Source organism: Aphelocoma coerulescens, chromosome 3 (genome assembly GCF_041296385.1).
Source record: "Aphelocoma coerulescens isolate FSJ_1873_10779 chromosome 3, UR_Acoe_1.0, whole genome shotgun sequence".
Taxonomy (NCBI): domain Eukaryota; kingdom Metazoa; phylum Chordata; class Aves; order Passeriformes; family Corvidae; genus Aphelocoma; species Aphelocoma coerulescens.
The window spans coordinates 70803450-70824837 of record NC_091016.1 but is presented as its reverse complement, the minus strand read 5'-3'; the positions used below and the strand labels follow the sequence as shown (position 1 = coordinate 70824837).

Genomic DNA, 21388 nt, shown 5'->3' with positions numbered 1-21388 from the left:
GGCATGTGAGGAAATGGCAGAGGTATAGGAGTGCACCTAAAGAGTGAGACCTCACTCCCGCAATCACTGATGCCATATGTGGAGTATCACCAGCAACACCACTTTGATTCAGGCTGAGTGAAGATGCATCATATCTTGGCTTTGCTGGGTTAGGCAGAGCAGGTGATACTTGGTCTGCCACAGAAGCAAAAAACCCCTGAGGAATATTACCTAAAGCCAGCACTAAGCCTGACAGAACAGAGTTAACTCCTCTGCCACTGTGAGTCACTTGGTCAAGTTCATCCCAGGTCACCACCCATTATAGGACTCCACTGATTTTCATTGACCCTGCAGCTGTATTTATTTTGCTGCCAAGCCATGGCAAAGTCTCCACAAGACCTGACAGGAGCAAGTAGCAGTCCACTGCTTGGCAAGCAGGGAAGGGCCCTTTTCTGGAGATTTGCTTTGAAAGCACATTCCTGTCTGAATGTTTATGTAACTTGGTCAAAGACGGCCATCACAAAACCAGTCAGGCCTGCTACGTGTTCATTCCTGGACACAGAGCAGTGTCACACCTAATGACACACAAAATAGTGTCACACCTACTAATTAGGAATGACAGAAGAAAAGCTATCTGTAGTTCTAGACGTGATCAAATGCCTAGAAATGCAACGATATTGCAGCTCTCAGAAAGATGTAAAAATAGGCATGCAAACATAGATCCAGCAAATTGTCAGCATCCCCAGCCTTCCTCCTCCTCTTTTTTCTTTTGCTCTGATTTCCACCCGGAGCCTGTGGAAAGAGCATTCCCATCATGCTTCTTGCCCCTGAGAAGCGAGCAGGGAAGAGAGAAGAGGATTTTCACAGAGTTTCCTATCCCATGTGCTCTCATGCAGGCAGTATGAAGCCTTGCAGGAAACACAAGAGGAACTCATGCTGTTTGAACTTGTGAACCAAAGTGCCACAAAGCATCAACATCCATCACAGATGTCAGGAAAAAGTATACACCAGGCAATGAAAACTATAAATAGAAAACGGCACTTGCACCAAGCAAGTTAACTAGTTAATCATGAATCTGTTTGGTTCCTGCATGCTTATGAGTGAGAAACTAAGGCACAACACTTATGTCCAGGCTGAGAGGTTATTGCCCTTTACTTAGAAGATGTCTGAACCACAGACCCCTGGGACAGAAAAACTCTGTGTAAACAAAGGATGCCTCTACATCTACTTTTCCCTGATACTCTGCTCCAAACACTGGCTATCAGGGCAGGACACAAAGCTACAGGACTTGGGTTTTTGCTCTGATCCAGACCGGTCACCTCTAAGTTCAGACAATACATTAACAAGATGCATATCAGCACTGAAAATGTTAGTTTTTGCCTAATGAGAATATTAATTTAGCCTATAAAATCAGTACAAAACTCATGTCTTATGAAGTAAAGGCAAAACGTGTGCTTTACCTTAAATGTTTCAGGTCTTCCTGAAGAACACATCAGAACTACAATAAAGCACCAGTTCACATTAGAAAGACTTCAAGCAGACTGGTCAGCTGGAGATGAGAAGGCTCAGGGAATATTGCTAATGTGTATGAACACCTGAAGGGAGTGTGCAAAGAGGACAGAGCCTTTTCAGTGGTGCCCAGTGACAGAACAGGGGGCACTGGGCACAAAGTGAAGTACACGAAGGTCACTCTGAACATCAGGGAACACTTTTTTTACTGTGAGGGTGGCCGAGAACCAACACAGGGTGCCCAAGGAGGCTGCAGAATTTCCATCCTTGGAGATATTCAGAGGCCATCTGGACACGATCCTGGGCAACTGGCCCTAGGTGATTCTGCTTGAGCAGGGGGAGTTTGGTCCAGATGATCTCCAGAAGTGCCTTTCAATCTCAGCCATTCTGTGACTGTCATTTCAAATGTAAACCTGTGCAGCCAAGACTACTCAACGTGGAAAGATGGAATGGAGCCTATGCCAAATCCCTGGCATTTCTGTTACCTCATGTGAAATAAAGTCTCTTTGGCTCCTTTGAAAAATCCAGCCAAAACTGTTTGCTTCTCCAGAAAAAACAACTTTCCTGCACTTCCTAAAGAAAATGAGCAATGCACCTATTAATTATATAAACCAGAGACAAATATTGCCTCAGCAAAGGAGCTGAGCAGAGTTACTTCCACAGAAGAGTTGCCTGAAAGTGAAGCTGCTATTCTTTCTGATATGTAGATGAATGACAAAACTGAGACTCCTATCTGGCTCAATTTATTCATTATGAATGTAAAGTCTTTTTGAGGCATTTTCCTATATTCTTGTTTTATTCTTTTTATGTAAAGAACGCCGGGATTTGACTTCAGGGTGACAGACCCTCTTTACCTTCTGTAAGAAACAGAGGATTGAAAATAGGAAGATTCACATGTTAAACCTACTTAAAGAGGATAAGATCTTAATACAGTAGAGAAATTAAAACCAGAGAATGCCACAAAAAAGATCAACTTAATTGGATCCTGGACTCTCTGAAGAATGCTTATACCTAAACATACACCCAAAATAGAACTTGTGTTTTATTAGCAAGGTTTAGAAAAACTTCACAAAATAATTTCCTTATTTTTCCAAACACTGCAAAGTAAATATGACATTGTCATCTGCTCTTCCTGCAGGGATACAGCCATGTGAGGACTAGGCTACAGCTAATGAGGAAACTTAGAGTAAAAAGTAATTTTGAAGATGAGCTGAGTATCCAAAAGTGTAGCAGTATTAATGTCAATACTCCAGGAATGCATCTTATGAATCAAGAATGGCAGCCACAGGGGTCTTCTGACTCAAATAAAATATTTGCATACCTCTGTTGAAGTCTGGTGGTGATTGAAAAGGAAACTTTTACAAGGTAGTGAGGTAAAGCCCACAGATTTCAATAAATGGACTTGCACTGCAAAATCTCTCTCCCCAGTTTCCTCTCTGGTGTGAAATTGAGTTTGTTCAGAAAAACACACTCCAAAGGCCCTCTTCAAGACTCTTCAAAGGTACAGTCCAAAGCCTCTGTCTCTTGGAGACTGAATTTCTGAACACATTACATAGCATCACAAAACCCTGAATTGTCTAATACTTATGATGGTGGGCAATAGCACCAGAGGGGGGAATTTTTTTTTATGAATTTCCTATTTATCAGAGAACTTAATAATGGAGGACAGAAATATGGGGCATTTTGCAAAATTGGTGTAAAAATACTTCAGTCTATTTGCAGGCAGGGGGTATAAATTCAGGCTACCTGATGTATTTACTTTTTACCTGCCACCTAGTGCTCTCCTTGGCATATTTTTAAGTCTGTTATTATACTGAACAAATAAGCCAAGTCACAAAATCGAGTACACACATCTGAAGCAAGTTTAGAAAGTTCACCTTTTTTTTCCAGAAAAAAACAACTACCAGTGAAATTTGGAAAGTGCGTTTCAGTCCACAGCCTTCTCAAATGGAAATATTTCAAAGCTTTCTTGTAAGAAAAAAAAAAAAAGTGCTCCCATGAGAATTATTTGCCAGGGGCAAACTCCATCTTCACAGTGTTCTAGCATCACCGGGAACCAGCCAAATTACTAGTTTTCCTATACAAAATCCCTAAAGAGATTCAGTCAAAAAAGGCAGAAAAGTCACTGCCAGGCTTGCATAACAAGAACTGCTCCTGATAGCAAACTCAGCCCAGTAAGGCAAACAAAGAAGAATAAAACCCCACCAAACTCCACCAAAACTTGAACCTGATGACTTAAAAGAGAGACTGCTTGCAATGTCAAATCAAATACAAGAAACAATGATATCTACAAACTCATAAAACAGGTCAGTTCATCAGAACTTATAATTTTTGGAAGAACATTCAGAAGACAGTGGGGGAACACTGCCTTTGTTTGCTATTACTAACTTGGATTTACCAGGCAGATGAAGACAATTCCATATTGAAACTATAAATCAAGGCAGAGACTTCCCCTTGCTTTGAACCCAGCACAGAAGAGCCATTTTGGTTAGATGAAGAAATGTTGAAAAGAAAAAGAATTCACATCATAAAAACATTAAAAATTGCTGCAATTTATGACTCAAATATACGTATAAACTTATCAGTAGAACCAGACATGATAGAACCATCCATAGATTAACAAATACTGTATTTGATTCATACACTTTGATTCACATATTTTTCTCACTTATCTTTAACAAACATTTTCTTCCAACTCATATGAGCAAGATCCACTACATAAAATAAAATGTACCATATTTCCTGCTGATTTTGCAGCATTTAATAGCATAATATCAAGTGTTGTACAATTATTTTTCTAATAATGTGCAGCTACTTTAGAAGAAAACAGACTTGGGAAAACATACAAACACTTCATATAAAGTACAATTCATTATCATACCATTTAAGAGAGTGGTTTGTTCTTTTTTCTTTTTTTTTTTTTTTTTTTTTGACAATTGGAGCAACAAACTGTAATTAATATATATTAAAATGAAAATAGAGGCTTATCACCTGTATCTTCCAAGTACTGCAGACAAAGAAAATTATTTTATTCACAGTCCCTGCAACACTGCCCAAGAGTAAGACATTCCAAATGGGGACAAACTGAATTTGGGTTATTTTACAAAGTTTTGCTAACTAACCACATGAGAATGCAACATCAGCTTCATCCCCATCTCCCAACCACTTTTAACATGCTACGTCAACTAAGAAGTTGATCACAGCTTTGTTGGACACTACCTTTTTCTTGATGCACAAGGTAACTTTTCTTGCAAATACTGACAACTTCAGAGAAATATTCCAGTACATTTTTAAGAGCTCGGAACAATGAAACAGTGCAAGAAGTAATTATGGTGCAAAGTATTCTACTGACTGAAGATCAGAACATTTGATACTGTAACTTGGAAAGGCTACACAGTTTTATATATCAAATATACACGAGCCAGGGCACAGGTGTGAGCACTTTGGGCACTTAATTTCTAAAATTCCACACTAAGCAGCAAAGGGAGCAGAAAGACTTTGAGATCATGATACACTTGTTCTCAAAAGCAAACAAGAAACAAGGAAAAAGGAAGAAACCGTCAGTGTCTTCTTGTTCACTCTTATCTATCACAGGTACTGTTCCTCCCTCCCTCCCAGCATCTCCCTCAAGTTCCAGTGCAGACAACCCTGAAGACTTCAAGAAACTCCCTTCCCAGAAACTGCCAATTTACCTGGGAAAATATAAATAGACAATTAATCTGATGGACATATTCAGGAGGGTAAGTCAACTAACAGTAATGACGTCACCAAACTTCCTGTAAAAGGAAGGGGAAAGGGAGAACTTCTGCATGCATTCAAGAATAATAGCAATGCCATAGAAACCATGTAAAAAATCAATACAATGCAGCCACTGAGCAGGGAGCTGAAGACCAGCTCTAAACAAAGGTGAGATGTTAAATCATTGACTGGAACTACTTTTGGCAAAATCTCTTAATTTAATTATAAATCCTATTCTAGTTCAATTTTTTCTTCAAAAAACTAATAAGAGCAATTGAGTTATCCCTTTCAGGGTCTTTAAATGTATACCATCCCCCCCAGGTAACTACATCTGTAATAGAGTTTAGAACTCCACTAAAAGTAATTCTTCTGCTAAAGCTCAAAAAGGAAATAAAGATGTTTCAATTTAATGTGCATTATAGAACTGGAAACTTTCATTACCAAGACTAACTTATTGTCTGCTCATCAGGAAAGTGTCAGATGCCTCTACACCTGTGTTATGGTATCATATGTCTGTATAAACATATCCCAAGATATATCCATATTTTGGCCATGTATCTAAACAGCAAGGTTTTGAGCTACTGAGCAACAACTCCTGTTACTCATCCCTGGCTCTCTAATAAACACTGCTGTCAATAAAGTTTGGCTTCTACAAACCGAAGACCCTATCGTTACTCAGAATTATCTGGAAGCAATACTAAAGCCATGACAAAGTAAATTGTGTTTCATTGGTTTTTTCCCCTCCTCTGGCTGTGAGAACACGCAGATCAATACTCTTCAGCATGAGAATTCTGCAGCGAAATTTTCATTTGTTACAAACAGCAACAAAAGGGCCCCAAGCATGCCCTGTCACTTCCAGTTTAGAAGGAAACTCACTAATAAACTCTTCCCCCTGGGTCATCTTTGACAATGGGCAATACTATGCCAGCTCTTATTAAAGCCAATTCATATCAGTGGCCCAAAAATTTCCTTTAAAATTATCATCTTTTGTATCCATGTAGCAGGATGTCAGCTTTAAAGTGCCACTGAGATATAGGACCTGTCATTATGGTTAATTTTCAGTACAGTTTTAACACCAGGGTAGCTGATCCCTAAGGGTATGGGTATGCTTTTTTGGCTAACAAGATTTATTTAGCAGTTATCCAGACAAACAAGAAAATATATTACTGTATATTGCTTTTCAAATACAACAGCAAGCAATAAATCCAACTATAAAACATATATCTTTGTTCTCTACCATGATGTCAAATAGATGAAAATGGTTTTGGAAGGTTTATCTTTTGGGGGTTTTTAAAATACTTTTATATAATTATATATATATATATGTGTGTGTGTGTGTGTATCTATATTTTTAAAACAGCTAAAATTCTAATAAAAAGCACACAAAGAGTAAAATTAACCTTAAAATAAAAAAAAAAAAAAAAAACAAAAACAAACTAACAACTCTATAGCTGCTATATATATAGTTAAATATCAGATTTATGCCTTGAGCCATAAATATGGTGTTATCTATGAAATTACCTAAGTTTTTCAGCAGGACAAGATTATGCATTTTAAAAGATGGTTCTATGAAATTTTATATTCTTGCCTTAGGTTTTTTTTGAGACAAATAGTGTTCTTAACATCATTTTATTGCTGTTTTATACTAGGAAAAAAATAGAAAACTTCATTTATTGGATAAATACATTGATTTGTCCTGCCTCTCTAACAACAAAAGTCTGTTTTCTTGCTTCAAAAGGACTTATTTCAATTTATTAGGATGAAGAGCATCTTGCAGTTTGCTAGACAAAAAGTACATCTAACAGAATAAAAAGAAGCTCTTAACATGTTGTCTAAATCTTTGTAGTCATCAAGGCCCATTTTTATTGATGTTTTATAGAAGCCATAAAACCTGATTGACCTCAATCAATTAGTCTCCCAGGGAAAAGACCTCTGCCGGCAAATACCAGATAAAAAATAGGTCAGGGCATTTCCTACACTACTTTTATTTTTACAGGCTGAGGACAAACCTGCTTTCCCTGTCCCCATTCCAGATTCAGTGTCTGACCACAGGATGCCAAACTGAGCAAACAGCCCATTGCTTCACCAGCAAACCGAACAAGAACCCACTGTGTGTCAGACCCCTGCCCCTACCTGGCCAAAACAGCCCCTCCACCAGGCAGCAGCCCCACAAATAGATTTTGTACACCACTTCTCTCTCCCTTTTACAAACCAGTAAGCCTCATCACAACTCATAATAAAATGGGCAGTTTTGGAGGTGACACAATGAGGTAAATGGTTTAATAGCTTACAGGTCATACAGCACACAATTTTGGAAGTGAAAACTGAACTCCTATATTCAACCATATCCTTTTCCAGTCAAGATGACAGGTTTCCAGAATATAAAATGGAAAAAAAAAAAAATTACCAACTCGATCACACCACAAACAAGCTATGGTTGCACACCAGCAGGCTTTTGAATTAATTTCAACCAAAAAGGTATTTTGAGTGGGAAAAGCAAGTTTTCTTTCCTTTCACTTCAGTGTCGGAAATCATCACAGAACATGTCCACAATGCTCCCCGTCCTTGGGTGGGTGAAAGTTTACAACTCTTTTTATCTACTTGTCTCGCAGGTTGCAGAACAGTGTATTATTTGTTCTACTACCAGTGTGCTCAAGGCAAGAGATTTTAAAAGGGAATGGTAACTATGCATAGGTGGAATCTGATTTGCACCTTAAGTTCAATACATAGCATCCACAGAAGAGCATGCAGGCACATTCCACATGCTGTGGGATCAGGGTTTTACACAGATGCATTCTGTGGAAAGCAATTTTAAGAAGCTTTACAAATCAGTCTTTCATCTTCTGACAAATTCACAGGGCTATATTTGTATGATCATTTCAGATCAAGGCAAATGTAGGCTAAATAAAAAATGTAAGCAGAAAGCACTGGTATTACAAGCATTTAACTGGATAAAATGAAAATAATTAAAACTTTACCTCGAACAATAAGTTGAGCAAAGTTTGACACTCCGGAACCTCTCTCTGACTGAGTTACGCAGCGGTATAAATCCTGGTCGGTTTTTGTCACCTCTTGCAACTTAAAGGTAGCTGCAAATCTTCTGTGATTGATATTTTTAGTCTGAGCAACTGGAATGTCTTCTCCATTTCTTCTCTAAAAATAAGAGTAACCATAGCAGAGTTATCTCAAAAGATATAAAAAACATTTATCCTTATCATCATATAAAGAAGACACAAAAAAACCAAAACCTCAACTCAAACGCATTCAGCTCGTGTTCCATTTCCATGGTAGAAGAGCTCAGTGCTGGGGTCGCATCAAGAAACAAGCAGTACTCAATAGCATTTAAAAATCAAGTTTGGCAGTGAAAAGCACCATCAGGATTTTGCACTGGCACGAAACATGACCATGACATACTCAGCTGCAACTGCCTCATAGCTGAAATCATCCTAGGACAGCCCAGCAGTAGCAGTTGTACTCCCAAGAAAATTCATTCAACTTTAAGCAGATTTACAACACATACACTGGGTGTGCTGTAAGATATATTTAAACAAACCTGGCATTGAGGGATTTCAAAGGTTTGCAACAGCTCTTTTACACCAACCAACCAATGTTTCCTTTTTAATGCTACCTTTAATCTGTCCAAGCTCAATACCTTCTAAAATTTTAGCTTTGTTATACTAAGCACCACCTATCCATCTAAAGCTAGCTGAAATAAAAAGTGGAGGGCAGGAAGCCACTAAAAGAGGAATAACACAGATCTCATTTAAAGGAAGGAGCTTAGAGAGTTCTTAAAAAATCATAGCTGCCACAAATCACTGAAAAATTTAATCTGTCTGGAGCTGCGGGGCCAGGTGACAGGTCAGTAAGATAGAAACAGTTTGAGCTCTTGTGGGATTCTTTTTCCTTATTACCATTCACATTAAATGCTCTATTTTGATTTCAACTGAAAAACAGACCCTTCACCAAAAGTCAGCATTAAAAACCCCCAGAAACATGCACCAAGCGAACAAGCAATGTCACTGCTCTATCCCATGGATCAACTATACGTTATTCCCTGACCAGGATATAGTTTCTGAGCACTCAGTATTGCTCAGTCCCTAGAAAAATGTCAACATTTGCTTGTAACCACCCATTCTGCTCAATGCATAGCAAAGCATGACCTCTGTGGACATTTTTAGCTCTAATCAACCCCTGGAATGAGAAACTTCATTGAGGTTTTAAACTCCAAGCTTTCTAACACAAAAAGTGTTGCTGCTGAGCCACAGAATTTAATAACGTGAAAGCCTGTGGCAAAACACAAAGGGCAGAAAAAGGAGATGATTTAATGTTGCATGTGTATATCAGCCAGCCTCCTGTCACAGGCAGGAGTACTTCATAACACTCAGACCCTTCATTTTACATCTACCCTTTGTCGTCCTAGCATGGCTTAGTCACTTTAAACAGTTTTGTGGTAGATTAACCACAGGTCCATCACTACTTCACACTCACTGAAGCAAGCATTCACTTTAACTATTAATATATTTAAACAGACTAATTCTATTTACACCAAGCAGGCAGATTTCAGTCACTCATTTTCCACTAAAAAGACCATGCCATCACCATTACCAGCTAGAGGTTTTCTGGTGTGATTTTCTCACTGCAGGAAGACACCATCCAGTTTCCCTCACCCAGTCATCCTCTTTGTCATTTCCCCAGGAACAACAAGGAGCTATTCCTCAGGCATGAGCTCTGTCTGCAGGACTGGGCCAGAAAGAACAGCAAGATACCAAGAGTGAAAACAGATCTCCAGAGCAAAATGGCACACTCCCAAGAGGTACTCTCATTGTTTTTCCCTAAAACTGTCATCATCCCAAAACCACCACAAGCCTGGTTATCACAGAGGTGGTCTCTGAGCGGGTGTTCCCAGGGCAAAACAATGGATGTTGGGCACTAGGATACCTGGACCAATTGTGATGCAGCCAAGCCACCCAGTGACAGACACAGGCTCCCTCCTCAGCTCTGTGGGTATCTGACTCCCATTTAGAAAAATTAAGGAAGTTTTCTGATGCCTGCAAATACTCCTGCAAATGAAAGGCCTTACTGAACTTCAGGAGTCAATGAAATTATTAGATTCAAATATCAAGCAAATGAGGGATGATGTTAAACGCTTTATTTCGGTGATGCTTAAACAAGAGTAAAATTATTTTGTCGGAGGAGCACCTTCCCCTCCAGCTGGCTTCTCCTGATAGAAAATATTAAATTTGAAAGAAGAATTTTCAAGCCCTGCATTCCCCACCCTCATTTCCTCCCCACCCCCTACCTCCCCTCCTCACTCCCCCCAGTGTTTACCAAAGGTTTGGACTGTCTGAAATGATAACTTAATATAACCTTTGGATCTAGTGCCTTGAAATAACCAAAGAAACAAACCTCATGATACCTTCTTCCTCTCAGGCTTGCCCCATACCCTTATGACCTTGCCACACCATAGCCCCCCAGCAAAGGGAAGTCAGGCTCCCCCATTAAATACAAATTTGTCACGTGATTGTCAAAAATACCGAGCAGCCAATAATAAACGGATGGTGTATTTTTAAAACTTATATGATAGCAGACTTGACAAGTAAACCATGTAATGCAGTCATTCTTGTTCTGCTATGAAGGGAAAATAAATATTAGGGAGTTTTCTAAAATGAAGGACTTCATTTCAATAAGTCCAGTGCTTTAAACTGGAACACCAAGCACTTAGTCTGCAGCAGAGAAGCACATCCAAGCTTGCTATATAAAATAATTTACGCTCTGAAGATCAGAGCTTGCTTACTTAAGATCATCTGCATGCTTTAAGTTGAGAAGCAAAGTGAATTTGACTCCACTTAAAATGAAATATTAATGCAATTTCAGAGAAATTAATCAAAATAAAATTGTACAAGCTTTACAGTTCTAGAACAACACCACCTCAGATTTTCTTTTTTATTTACATCAGTGATTTCTTACCATATTATCTTACAAGGCTTGGAGCAGTTGCTCTAATTTCTCTGTATTAGAATTTGTTTCTTGGGAATTCAACTGCACAACTACATTTTCAAAGTCTTTCTTCATGTACAGCTTATCCATTAGAATAGTTCTCCATCATTAAAATGATGAAAAGTTCAAACAGAAGAGAGTTCTCATCCAAAAATGAATGTTAAAGAAAAAACCCTGCATTCATTTCAGCACGTATCCCTTACACTGGTAAGCCATTAGCCAGTCAGAGTTCAGATGCACTGTCATGATCTCTTAATTAAATTCTTCTTTTTAATGTCAGAGCATTACTACTGATTTTAAAAGAGAGGGAAGAAAGGCAGCAGTGCTCTCTGCTTATTAAGGGTTCCTGGTACATACTGTTTCAATTTATGTCCTGCTCACACTGAACAGAGCTTGAAAATGCTGCTCAATTAAGTTTTAAAAATTCAATTTAAAATTAATGCGGAGCTATACTAATGTGTAATGGCTGTACCCTGTGTGATCCTTGGTTCCTCCAGTCCCTTGCTGTCTGATTTGATAACCCTGAATTGCTCATTTAAGAGAGGTCACCACCAGGCAGTTTTCCTCTTTTGTGAGAATAATTCTGGGCTTCACAAAGAACTACCCTCTATAAACACTTGATTAAAAGAAATATTAGCCTGTGAAAAAACCTCCTTAATTCTGTCATTTCAGGCATTTAAAATTAGAGTCTTAAATAAATCTCTCTAACTTCAAGGTTATTTTTAATATGATAGGAACATGATTTTATTAAATCTTTTTCAGGCAATGAAATTAGATCATCTATATTTTAAATAAAGTCAACAGCAAAGTCTACGCAGCTTGAAAACAATCTTAGGTAAATTAACAATTAGTCTTAAATATCTCTCTTTTGCCTCATGAAAGAAATCAAGCATTTAATAAATATGAAATGCAATTTTAGTGGATCGTTTAGAACATGAGTGCAACCAGAAGAACCTAAACTCCAACATCTTATTTAATTGGTAGAATTTAAGTGCATATCTTATACAAATTTAAAATTTATCAGCCTTTCTCCCTCAACTTCGCAGGCTGAAAAGTGGTGGGTTTTGCTTTTTTTGCTTTTTTATAGCAGTAAGATACATGTCTGCAGCAATGTTCCCTCTAAATTTTCCAGAACCCTTTATTTCACACCAGTGATTTTTATAAGCCTGGACAGTTCAACCTTACACATCCCCATCCCTTTCTTACTGTAAACACCTTAAAATAAGTCTGCTCTACTGCTAATAATTACAGTCAACTCTGGTTGCCTTCTCGGGCTCTCAGCTGGATGCTGGGATGCCTCCAGAGATCAGAAGATGTCAACACTTTGGCTGCAGTGACACCGTGCTACTCTGGCAGCAGTGCCCTATCAGCTGCCCTGCACTCACTCCCTCCTCACCTTCCCTCCTGTGCTCACGCGAAAAAACCAACCTGGAATATAAAAAACCTTCCTGAAAACATTCTCCCTCTGCATATATTATCATCACCAAATGGATTAGCTTGTGATCAGATTCACTGCACAGCCACTGGGAGCAGAGGAGAGGGCAAGTTATATGTGGTGAGCAGGGCACAAGTCCACAGTTTGTCTGAGCAACTCAATCCCCAAAGCTGCAATCATAACTTCACCAGCAGCACAAGGGCTGGAAAGATGCCCCCAGCAGCCCAGGGCAGTAAATCTCTGCTGCCTTGAGGCAAGGGAAATTTGTAAACAACATGTTCCAAAACATTCCTGGGTTTACTCATTATGTAAAAGGCAGAAATGTCTTTTTTTGATGAGGGGAAAAAAAGAAAGAGGGCTGTCTGTGGATAGTTTGAATGCCAGCAATAATGCACAATCTCTGCCAGATCATGTTACTAAAAAAGAAAAAAAAAAGGTGAGGGGAATAAACAACACAAATAACGCTACTGTTTAAATTTTACTTATATGCACCTATCTGTCACGTTTCCACAGACACACATATTCTTTTATAGCATTTAGGACACAATTTCCAAATGGAAAAAAATCTGAAACAATTTCTAAAATATTATTATTGTTGCTCCTGTTGTTGTTGTTGTTGTTATTATTATTATATTTTCTTCTTTTACACAAATGTCTCAATATATTCTTGACATTTTGAAATTTATTAACATACTAGGAACATAATATAGCATGACAGATATTTATCAGAGGAAATTATAAATAAAATTTTAATTTTTTCCCCCACAAAAGATAGAATTACCGAACATAGTGGGATTATTTTTCCAATTTTATTTATAAAATTTAGATTAAGAAATCATTTTTTTCAAACAGATAATGAATTAGAAATATAGATTAAATAATATGCCTAAATAATCCTATCTTCTTAGTATAAAAGAAGGGGAAGTAGCAATTTCTTTTGTTTGATTATTGAGAGGAAGCATTAAATATCTTTTAAGTAGGAAATTAATAGGACTTGCTTTAACTTTCTGGTCTCCTACATGCATAGCAAACCAGAATAAGATTCTACTTTCCAATGAACTGTGCATTCACTTATTAGCAAGAAAAACCACACAGCTTTTCCCATGCAAACATACACTGAAGATCATGAACAAATGCGACAAGCCAAGATTTATCTTGCATGCTGCACTGCAGTACAGAAAAATCCACAATTACTTTAAATGTCTTGGTGTCACCCCAAGACACTTGGTAATATGCACTGCTCTTAGTCAAACTTGTCCCCTTTGAAGTAGCTCAAATTTCTATCATGCTGCACTGACCCTCCTACTGAAGAAATCAAGGGCTCTGATGAAATAATTCAACTGAGAGCCATCTGGCCCTTTAGAGGTGGAAATTCTAATTTATTTTATTATAATAAAAGCCACTGGAGGCAAACTAGCAAAATTCAAATTACCGTGTCCCTGGCCATGCCACTACACAAGTGAACACAACACTCACTTTCTCTAAGCATTTTAAAGCCTCTTAGTTTAAGCCTAATTGAAAAATTGTTGAATATACAAAAAAACCAAAAAAAGTATTTTTAAAACAAAATAAAGGAGCTTTCCAGAAACCTTTGATTCTTGAATGCAGTGCTCTTGACTAAAAAAAAAAAAATAACAACAAACAACCAAAACCACATAATTCACGAAATTATGGATTCCGGACGCAGTGTTTTAAGGTCTGTATCACCTTGAGCAGCTCACACGGAACTACAGTATTTATCCTGCAGCACAAAACAAAAAAATCTGCTTAAGTAGAAGACAATGAAGGAAAAAAGTTGCACAAAAACCTACTACTGAGGACCACCACAAGGCAGCTCCTCAAAAATTTCTCAGCAGACAATTTTACCCTTTTCTAAAAGCAGCCAAGCCTACCAGCTGTTCTTATTCTTCTGTAATTCATTAAGACCTGCAGCTATTTGAGGAAACTAGGGCCTGGGGGTATTAGGCTACCTACTGCACATCACACTACTGAGAAGAAGACAACCTGAATGCAGGAAATAACAGACAAGAGTCACGGGACAGAACGGCCAAGGAAATTATAATAGTATATATTTTTGTAAACATCACCTTAATTTCAGGTGTCTCACTTACATGAGGGCTTCAGCCACTGGCTGACTGAGGAGTTACTACCAGGACTACACAGGAGAACCAAACTTCCACTGCAGCTGTTCTACCTGTAAAGTACAAAATGGCCAGAGGGGAAGGTACCACCACTGGGGCCACGCTCATCAGCACAGCCCCCAGCAGCAGATACTCCAGCCACCAAAGGACCCCAGGGAAGGCCTACAGGGCAACTCCAAAGGCTGCTGTGTAAACTAAATGACTGCTAGCTATGCAGACCAGAGGACTTAGCTAACTGGGACAGAATTAAATTAAGACCAGGAGGATTACAGTATTTCATGTTGCTGAAACCTAGGATGACCGGACATCTAGGGGAAACTGCCATATTTATCCATGAAGCTGATAAACGGAGGCAGAAGAGAGGGAGAATGGTTCATTCAGGGTTAAATGACATAGATAGCATCAAAGGTGAATAGAGGGGGGGAAAAAACAGAGGAAAAAACCTCTGTGAAACAAAGTTTGAATACTGTATTTTTCATGGGTGAATATTCTTTATAACCATGTCTGAGTCAGGAGTTTGTGATAAAGAATAAACTACAAGTCAAGTAATTTACAAGGAGCCTCATAGACCACTTCAAGGCAGCTTTTCATACAACTTTGAAAAAAAGGTTTGTAAAACCAGAATATGTATTACAGAACATAAATACGATAAGGTGAAAGTGCTAGTAGAATAGACAAGTCATTGCAAAAAAGTCCTTTATGTCTCCCTATTCTGAGTCTTCTTTTCAAAAACATCTTCTCTAAGTAAAAGCAACCAATATGAGACAAATGATGAAAATGAAGCTTCTGTACAAACCTCAACAAAACAACAACAAAAAAAAGAACTTATATCCATCTTAGCCACTTATCAAGATAAAGGTAAGATGATGTTGACTTGAGTGGGATTTTACTGGCTGAGGAAAGAAGGTTTGGCACAAGCAGCCCAGCTTGCTGTGCAAATTAGTACTTGCTTTAGGCAGATGATGCTGATAATCAAAAAAAGTCTTCTGTCTCCCCAGAGGCTCCTCAGAGGCTCATCCACCTCTCCTGACACCCAGGGAGAAGAGCAAAACCAGAGCCATAGGCCTTCTCTCCTCCCACAGCCTCCACACAACATCATAGCTCCTACTCCTCCTTAGGGCAAGCAGGCCTGACGGACTTATTTCAGTTCAAAACCAAAAAGCATCAAACTTGACAGTTGACCAAAACCAAAAAGGGGATCAAAATTCTTCATCACAGTTCCACAGCTGAAACCCTGTGGATGCTAGCAAGGCATCTTCTCTGAACCCTCTCTAGGCTGCACTGAATAAAAAAGCAAAATAACAAAGCTTTCTAACATTCAGAGCATACTCAGCTCTCCTGAACTTTCAGGGCTCATAAAATTTGTGCAAACCAACAAAAAATATTATTCCAATGTAATGAACATGGTGACTAGGCAGGTGCACTGTAACAGCAAATATTTTATCATCAAACTAAAGAAAGGGTATCTTAACCAGTTAATTAACTGTATCAAAATGCAGTGGGATCTCGAAAGGAAAAGTTACATTAGAAAACCCATAGAAAGTAACACGCAAATGATGTAAAACAAAGTTAAACTGGACATGACTCTCCTATTATAGATGCACTTATTCCAAGACCAAAAGCAAGCCTCCCAGCATTCACTGCTGGGTTAGCTAAATGGTTTACCCCAAAGGCCCATGGCCCACACTCCAACCCTCCTGCTGAATACTAATCCATGTCTTCACCTGGGCACAGCAGGGGGAAGGGACTAGTGTGGCATAGCTTCTTTCCTTTGAGAGGAAATAGGCCTTCCAGAAAGCAAAACCAAATAGTCAATATTTTGTCCCTCAACCCTTTGCCAGAGGCATGAGTTCTTATATACCCTTTCTAATCTAAATTCCTGGAATACTATGTTGGTCCTGCACAATGCATCATCACAGGATACCATCTGCATGTGCCCAGTCCAAAGACTTGTTAAAGAGTGCATATATGCAGTACTTAGCAAGAAAAATGAATGCTAAATATCACATGCCATTCTGTGGCAATAAGCACCAAAATCCAAGATGCTGGTGAACAGGGCATTGAGGATTATGGCAGTTTCCTCTACAAAGGGAGAGAGAAGCAGCCAGTTGTTCGAGCCCGAACAGACGCTCACTCATCCTCCACTAACAGTTGGTACCGCTGGGAGGTCAGCCCGACTCCATTGTTTTTACAGCAATTTGCATTTTATTTTCCATAATGCTGTTTAATTTCACTTTTTCAATTATTACTCTCAGGCAATTGCTTTAATTATCTGTTATTCCACAAGGAAAGACACTTTCCTCTGGCAGAGAGAAGGGCTGCATCAGACCGTATTAACGCTGACGAGTGTCTCCACGGGCGGGCACAGGGCTGCCGCGCCAGCCTTGGCAGCCCAAGTGGAGGGCGGTTAGCCAGCACCCACAGCTATTGCTGACAGATTGGCCCGTTCACCACTGCTCAGATGGCAAATCTGCCCAGGATTACAAGGCGCATATTAAACCTTTAAATGCATGCAGCCGGTACCCCTTTGAATTTCAGATTCACCAAGGCAAATGGTATCACCGCAGACCGTGGCAAAACACATCTGACTGCAAAGCCAGAACAAGCCGCTTTCCCTAATCCAATGCTATGTTAATGCAAAGCTCAGCAATGATGGATGGACTCATTAGTGCCGCAGTTATCGCCATCTGAACCAGGTGCCAGGACATATGGTTTAACAGATGTTCTAGCAAAAAGCTCTATGCTCTGCACTGTACGAGTGTCCAGCTAAACCGGACATCGGTAAGACACTGAAGATCGTATTGGGCTTCTGGGAGCCACAATTGTTCCCAGCTCAGGAAGCTGTTAAACACAGCCCGATTATGCAAAAAACCCTATTGCTCTGATATCTCAATTAGATCAGCAGAACAAATGCTGGACAATCCATACACTGCTTTCTGGAGTCTTGGTGTACCCAAATGTTATTTAATCTACCCAGTCAATTCTGTTTCTATACTATCTTAGTAAAGAAATTTAGCTTTCTGCAAACAGAAATCTTCAAATGAAATAAGAAACAGAGCCCCCCCCTCTTGCATTTTCATATTTAGAAATGCCCTCTGTGCACTATTCTTTCAAACATTTAATATGTAACATGGATCCATTCTGAGCATAGGATTACCATGCAGAAGCGACTTGTTTGCAAGCTTATTTGCTGACATAACTCCAGTGGAATGCATGGCATTTCACAGGCAAATAAATAGAATAAAACAGGGGTTCTTTTTATACTAATTTAGAAAATCAATGTGCACAAAGCAGCAAGGTGCATCAAATTTTAATAAAAGAAAAATTCTATATTTTTAAGTGTCTTTTCAAGGAAAGAAAATTCATAGGCTTTAGAAAGAAAGAAAATCAGTAAGTGGGCAAGAACTGATTAATTATGATATCTATACACACTATATTCATTTTTTTAAGACTACACACACACTTATGTTCACCTCCTCCAGGAAAGCATTTTTCAACAAGTACTTCTGCTAATTCCTAAAGCTCATAAATCAGAGCATACCAAAGCATAACAGGTGGAAAACCTAGGCTACCACCTTGGGTTTAGGGACTCCTGTCACACAACCCAACTGCTTCAGTGTGGGCAGAAAGATCAAACTACAGCTGTTGGTGTGTGACTTATTACAGCGGAAAGCTTAAAGTGAAGGCAGAAAATACTGAGTAAAAAAAGCTCCCCAGCATTACATTTGGAAGAGAATGGCAGGCAAAATGATATTAGGCACTGTTAAGGACTGAATGTGTTTCAGAAACAACATCAATATTGTTTAACTTTTAAAGAAAAACTAAGGACTTCGCAACCCTTTCAGAATTTGCTAATAATTGCAGGTTGTAAATAGAATTCTTCAGCTGACAACTGTAAAAGATTTGATAGCAGATCAGGTTGAAAAGGTGAAGAACAAAAGAATTTGAGCTGCATTTCTGCCCTGCTCCCACACCTTCTATTCACACTGTCACAAAAGGTGTATTTCAGATCTTGTTCAACCAGTTAAATCTCTTTATCTGTGCAAATATTTGTTCTGTATTAATGCAGCTTCAACTTTTGAAAACTTCTGTTATCTTTACTGCTTATCTTTCAATGACACAGCTTTGACTGTCCCAAGCATTGGTCCATTGAGGCTGCAAACTACAGAGGCAGGACGAAAGGGATATCAAAGGGGACAAGAGACCAGATACAATCCAGAAACAAACAAACATACGAGCAGAATCTGCAGCCATGAAAGTCAGGAGAAGTTCAATTCAATGTTAATCCCTATTTGTCTGAAAAGTTTACAGACATACACTTATAGAAAATAGTGTTGATGAAAATACTGTCATTACAGCAGTAAACACACAGGAAACAGTGTATTGAAATGCCGCACCTATTTTTATCCATTTTTATTTTTAGGCACATAAAGATATGTGCACTTAATTATATATACACTGGGAAAAACATAACCATGGAAATGTACTTGCAGATAGAATGTCTAGTATATGATCAGGGCCCAATAACTAAAACAAAATTGAAGTTTACATAGGTCTACAAGGATGCAAGCTACCAAAATCCTCTTTTCACATCATGTGGTTATAATCTTTTCCCTGCTTCTAATCAAACATCTCAATCTTTTTCCACCTGCTGGCATTATTTATATAGGTAATTTAGATGTGAATCAAGCTGTGGAAAAAGACACACAAAAAAAAATCAAAAGACCAAGCAAACAAATTACAAAAAAAAAAAAAAAAACACAAAAACCAAGCAATGAACAAATCAACAAAACCCAAACAAAAACAAAAACAATAACAAAACAAACAGTCCTCTCCAACCCCCCGCAACAACAAAAATCCAGTTGGAGTCAAAATCTTTTCCAGTCAGATCCCTTTCCTGAACTGACTTACTGGAGAGCGGCAAAAGCTCCAGATCAGTGCAGAGAGGGATCAAGAGGGTGAAGCTGAGACTGTGGTAGCTCAGACTGAGCCTGGCTGAAGCAGCCATGGGACTGCAGGACTTTGAATGCAGAGCAGATTGGCTGCTATTTTTTTCCATGTGCTGCTGAATTTACTTAAATTCTTCTCAAAACAGAAGACTGCAAGAGCCACAGCACTGATAGAGTCTTCAACAAAATCTCTACCTGCACATATTTATTATTTCAATGCAAGCAAATGAAATCTTAGATCTCTTTAGATACAAAAAGCCCCGATGTCCCAGATTGCTCCTTGAACCTTTCCTTATAAAAGAATGTGTTTTAATAGCAATTTTTTGCTGATTTTTTTTTTCCTCCTCAATGAAATAGTTTTTCTCTTTCAATAAGGACATAAGCAAAAGCTATTTTCTCTAAAACAATGTGCTTGGCAAGTGTCTTCTCCCTCACCATCATCCACTTATTTTTCATTTTTGCACTTTTTTTTTTTTTATAATGGCCTTTCTTGTTATGAGAAAAATGCATTCCTGGAATGTTTCAGCTCAAGGCTCTCAAAAACAATTACTTAGGCATTTGATTTGATCTGCCAGTTCTTCCTTTCAGGCTATTCGGGCTTTTTTAATCTTGAGTTTGGTCAAAGGTTAAAGCGAACCTTTTCCAAGTTACACTCCAGCGTTTCATGAGGCCCATACATATCCATGCCAGGTTTTAAGGATAAGGAGTAAATTCACATTTAGTTGTGCTCAACAATAGTTACTCTGAGTTCTAAGGAAAGTTATCCATATAGGGAAAGTTGCCGATTCACACTTATATTGGGCAAGCAGAATTGAGAGCTGGAATGATGAGTGAAAAAAGTCACCCTTAAACTGGTGAAAATTCAGTATTGTTTACAGGAAAACAAGAAAGAGAACAGAAGCTCAAGTATCAAGGTATCTTCAAGAGTATCAGAGAACTTCACAAGCCCAGGCAAGCAGAGTTATAACCTCTAAAGTTCTTTATCTATCACACTGTGAGAAATTATCACATCTGTGATCCACATACACCCACACAAAAAAACAAACTACCCATGAAGCATATGGAGGGACAAAACATATGTTTTCTGAGTTGATCTGGCCACGAGCTGGGCTTCTCAGGGGAGTGAAAGTTAGGTAGGATAATCTGTCAGAGTTATCTGACTCCAAGGATTGAGCGATAGGGAAGGTTTCCAGCTGGCTCTCTTTATTGGGTCTTTCTGACCCATGATCAACTGAAAGTGGCGCTTCACAGGTCTGCTGGAATGCTCCTATTGCTATTGTCTTGCCTTGGATATAGCAAAACCCAGGCCAGTTTCATTTTTTGTGCTTTGTGTGCTTTATTTGGCAAGTCTCTAAGATCAAGCTGCTTTTTCTGAATGAATGCATTACATGTGTACTCAATTTAAACAAATTACTGCTCAAAGACATGGAGTACAAATCATTCCTACTGTTGTGATACCTTTTCACTAAATGCAATGAAGTTACTGCTTGTGTTCCTTTTTTAATGTTGCAGCATATTTGTCTAATAATACATTTTGCATATCAGATTTTTTCATCATCTTTTTAAAAAAATCTCTTTAAAATTTCAAGCTTATCACATGCCTGCATGCAACAGTCAAGGTTTTTCAGATCCACTATTAA

The 21388-nt window shown here is 38.6% G+C and overlaps 1 protein-coding gene across 5 annotated transcripts in view; it reads right to left on the bottom strand.

Moving 5' to 3' along the window:
• The window catches only part of PTPRK (protein tyrosine phosphatase receptor type K), a 389920-nt gene that overhangs the window by 192016 nt on the left and 176516 nt on the right, over window positions 1–21388 (bottom strand). For all 5 annotated transcript variants that reach the window (XM_069010807.1, XM_069010808.1, XM_069010804.1 and 2 more), the window contains exon 6: window positions 8205–8379. In XM_069010807.1, coding sequence (XP_068866908.1) covers window positions 8205–8379 — 175 coding nt within the window. The remainder of the gene's footprint in view (window positions 1–8204; window positions 8380–21388) is intronic.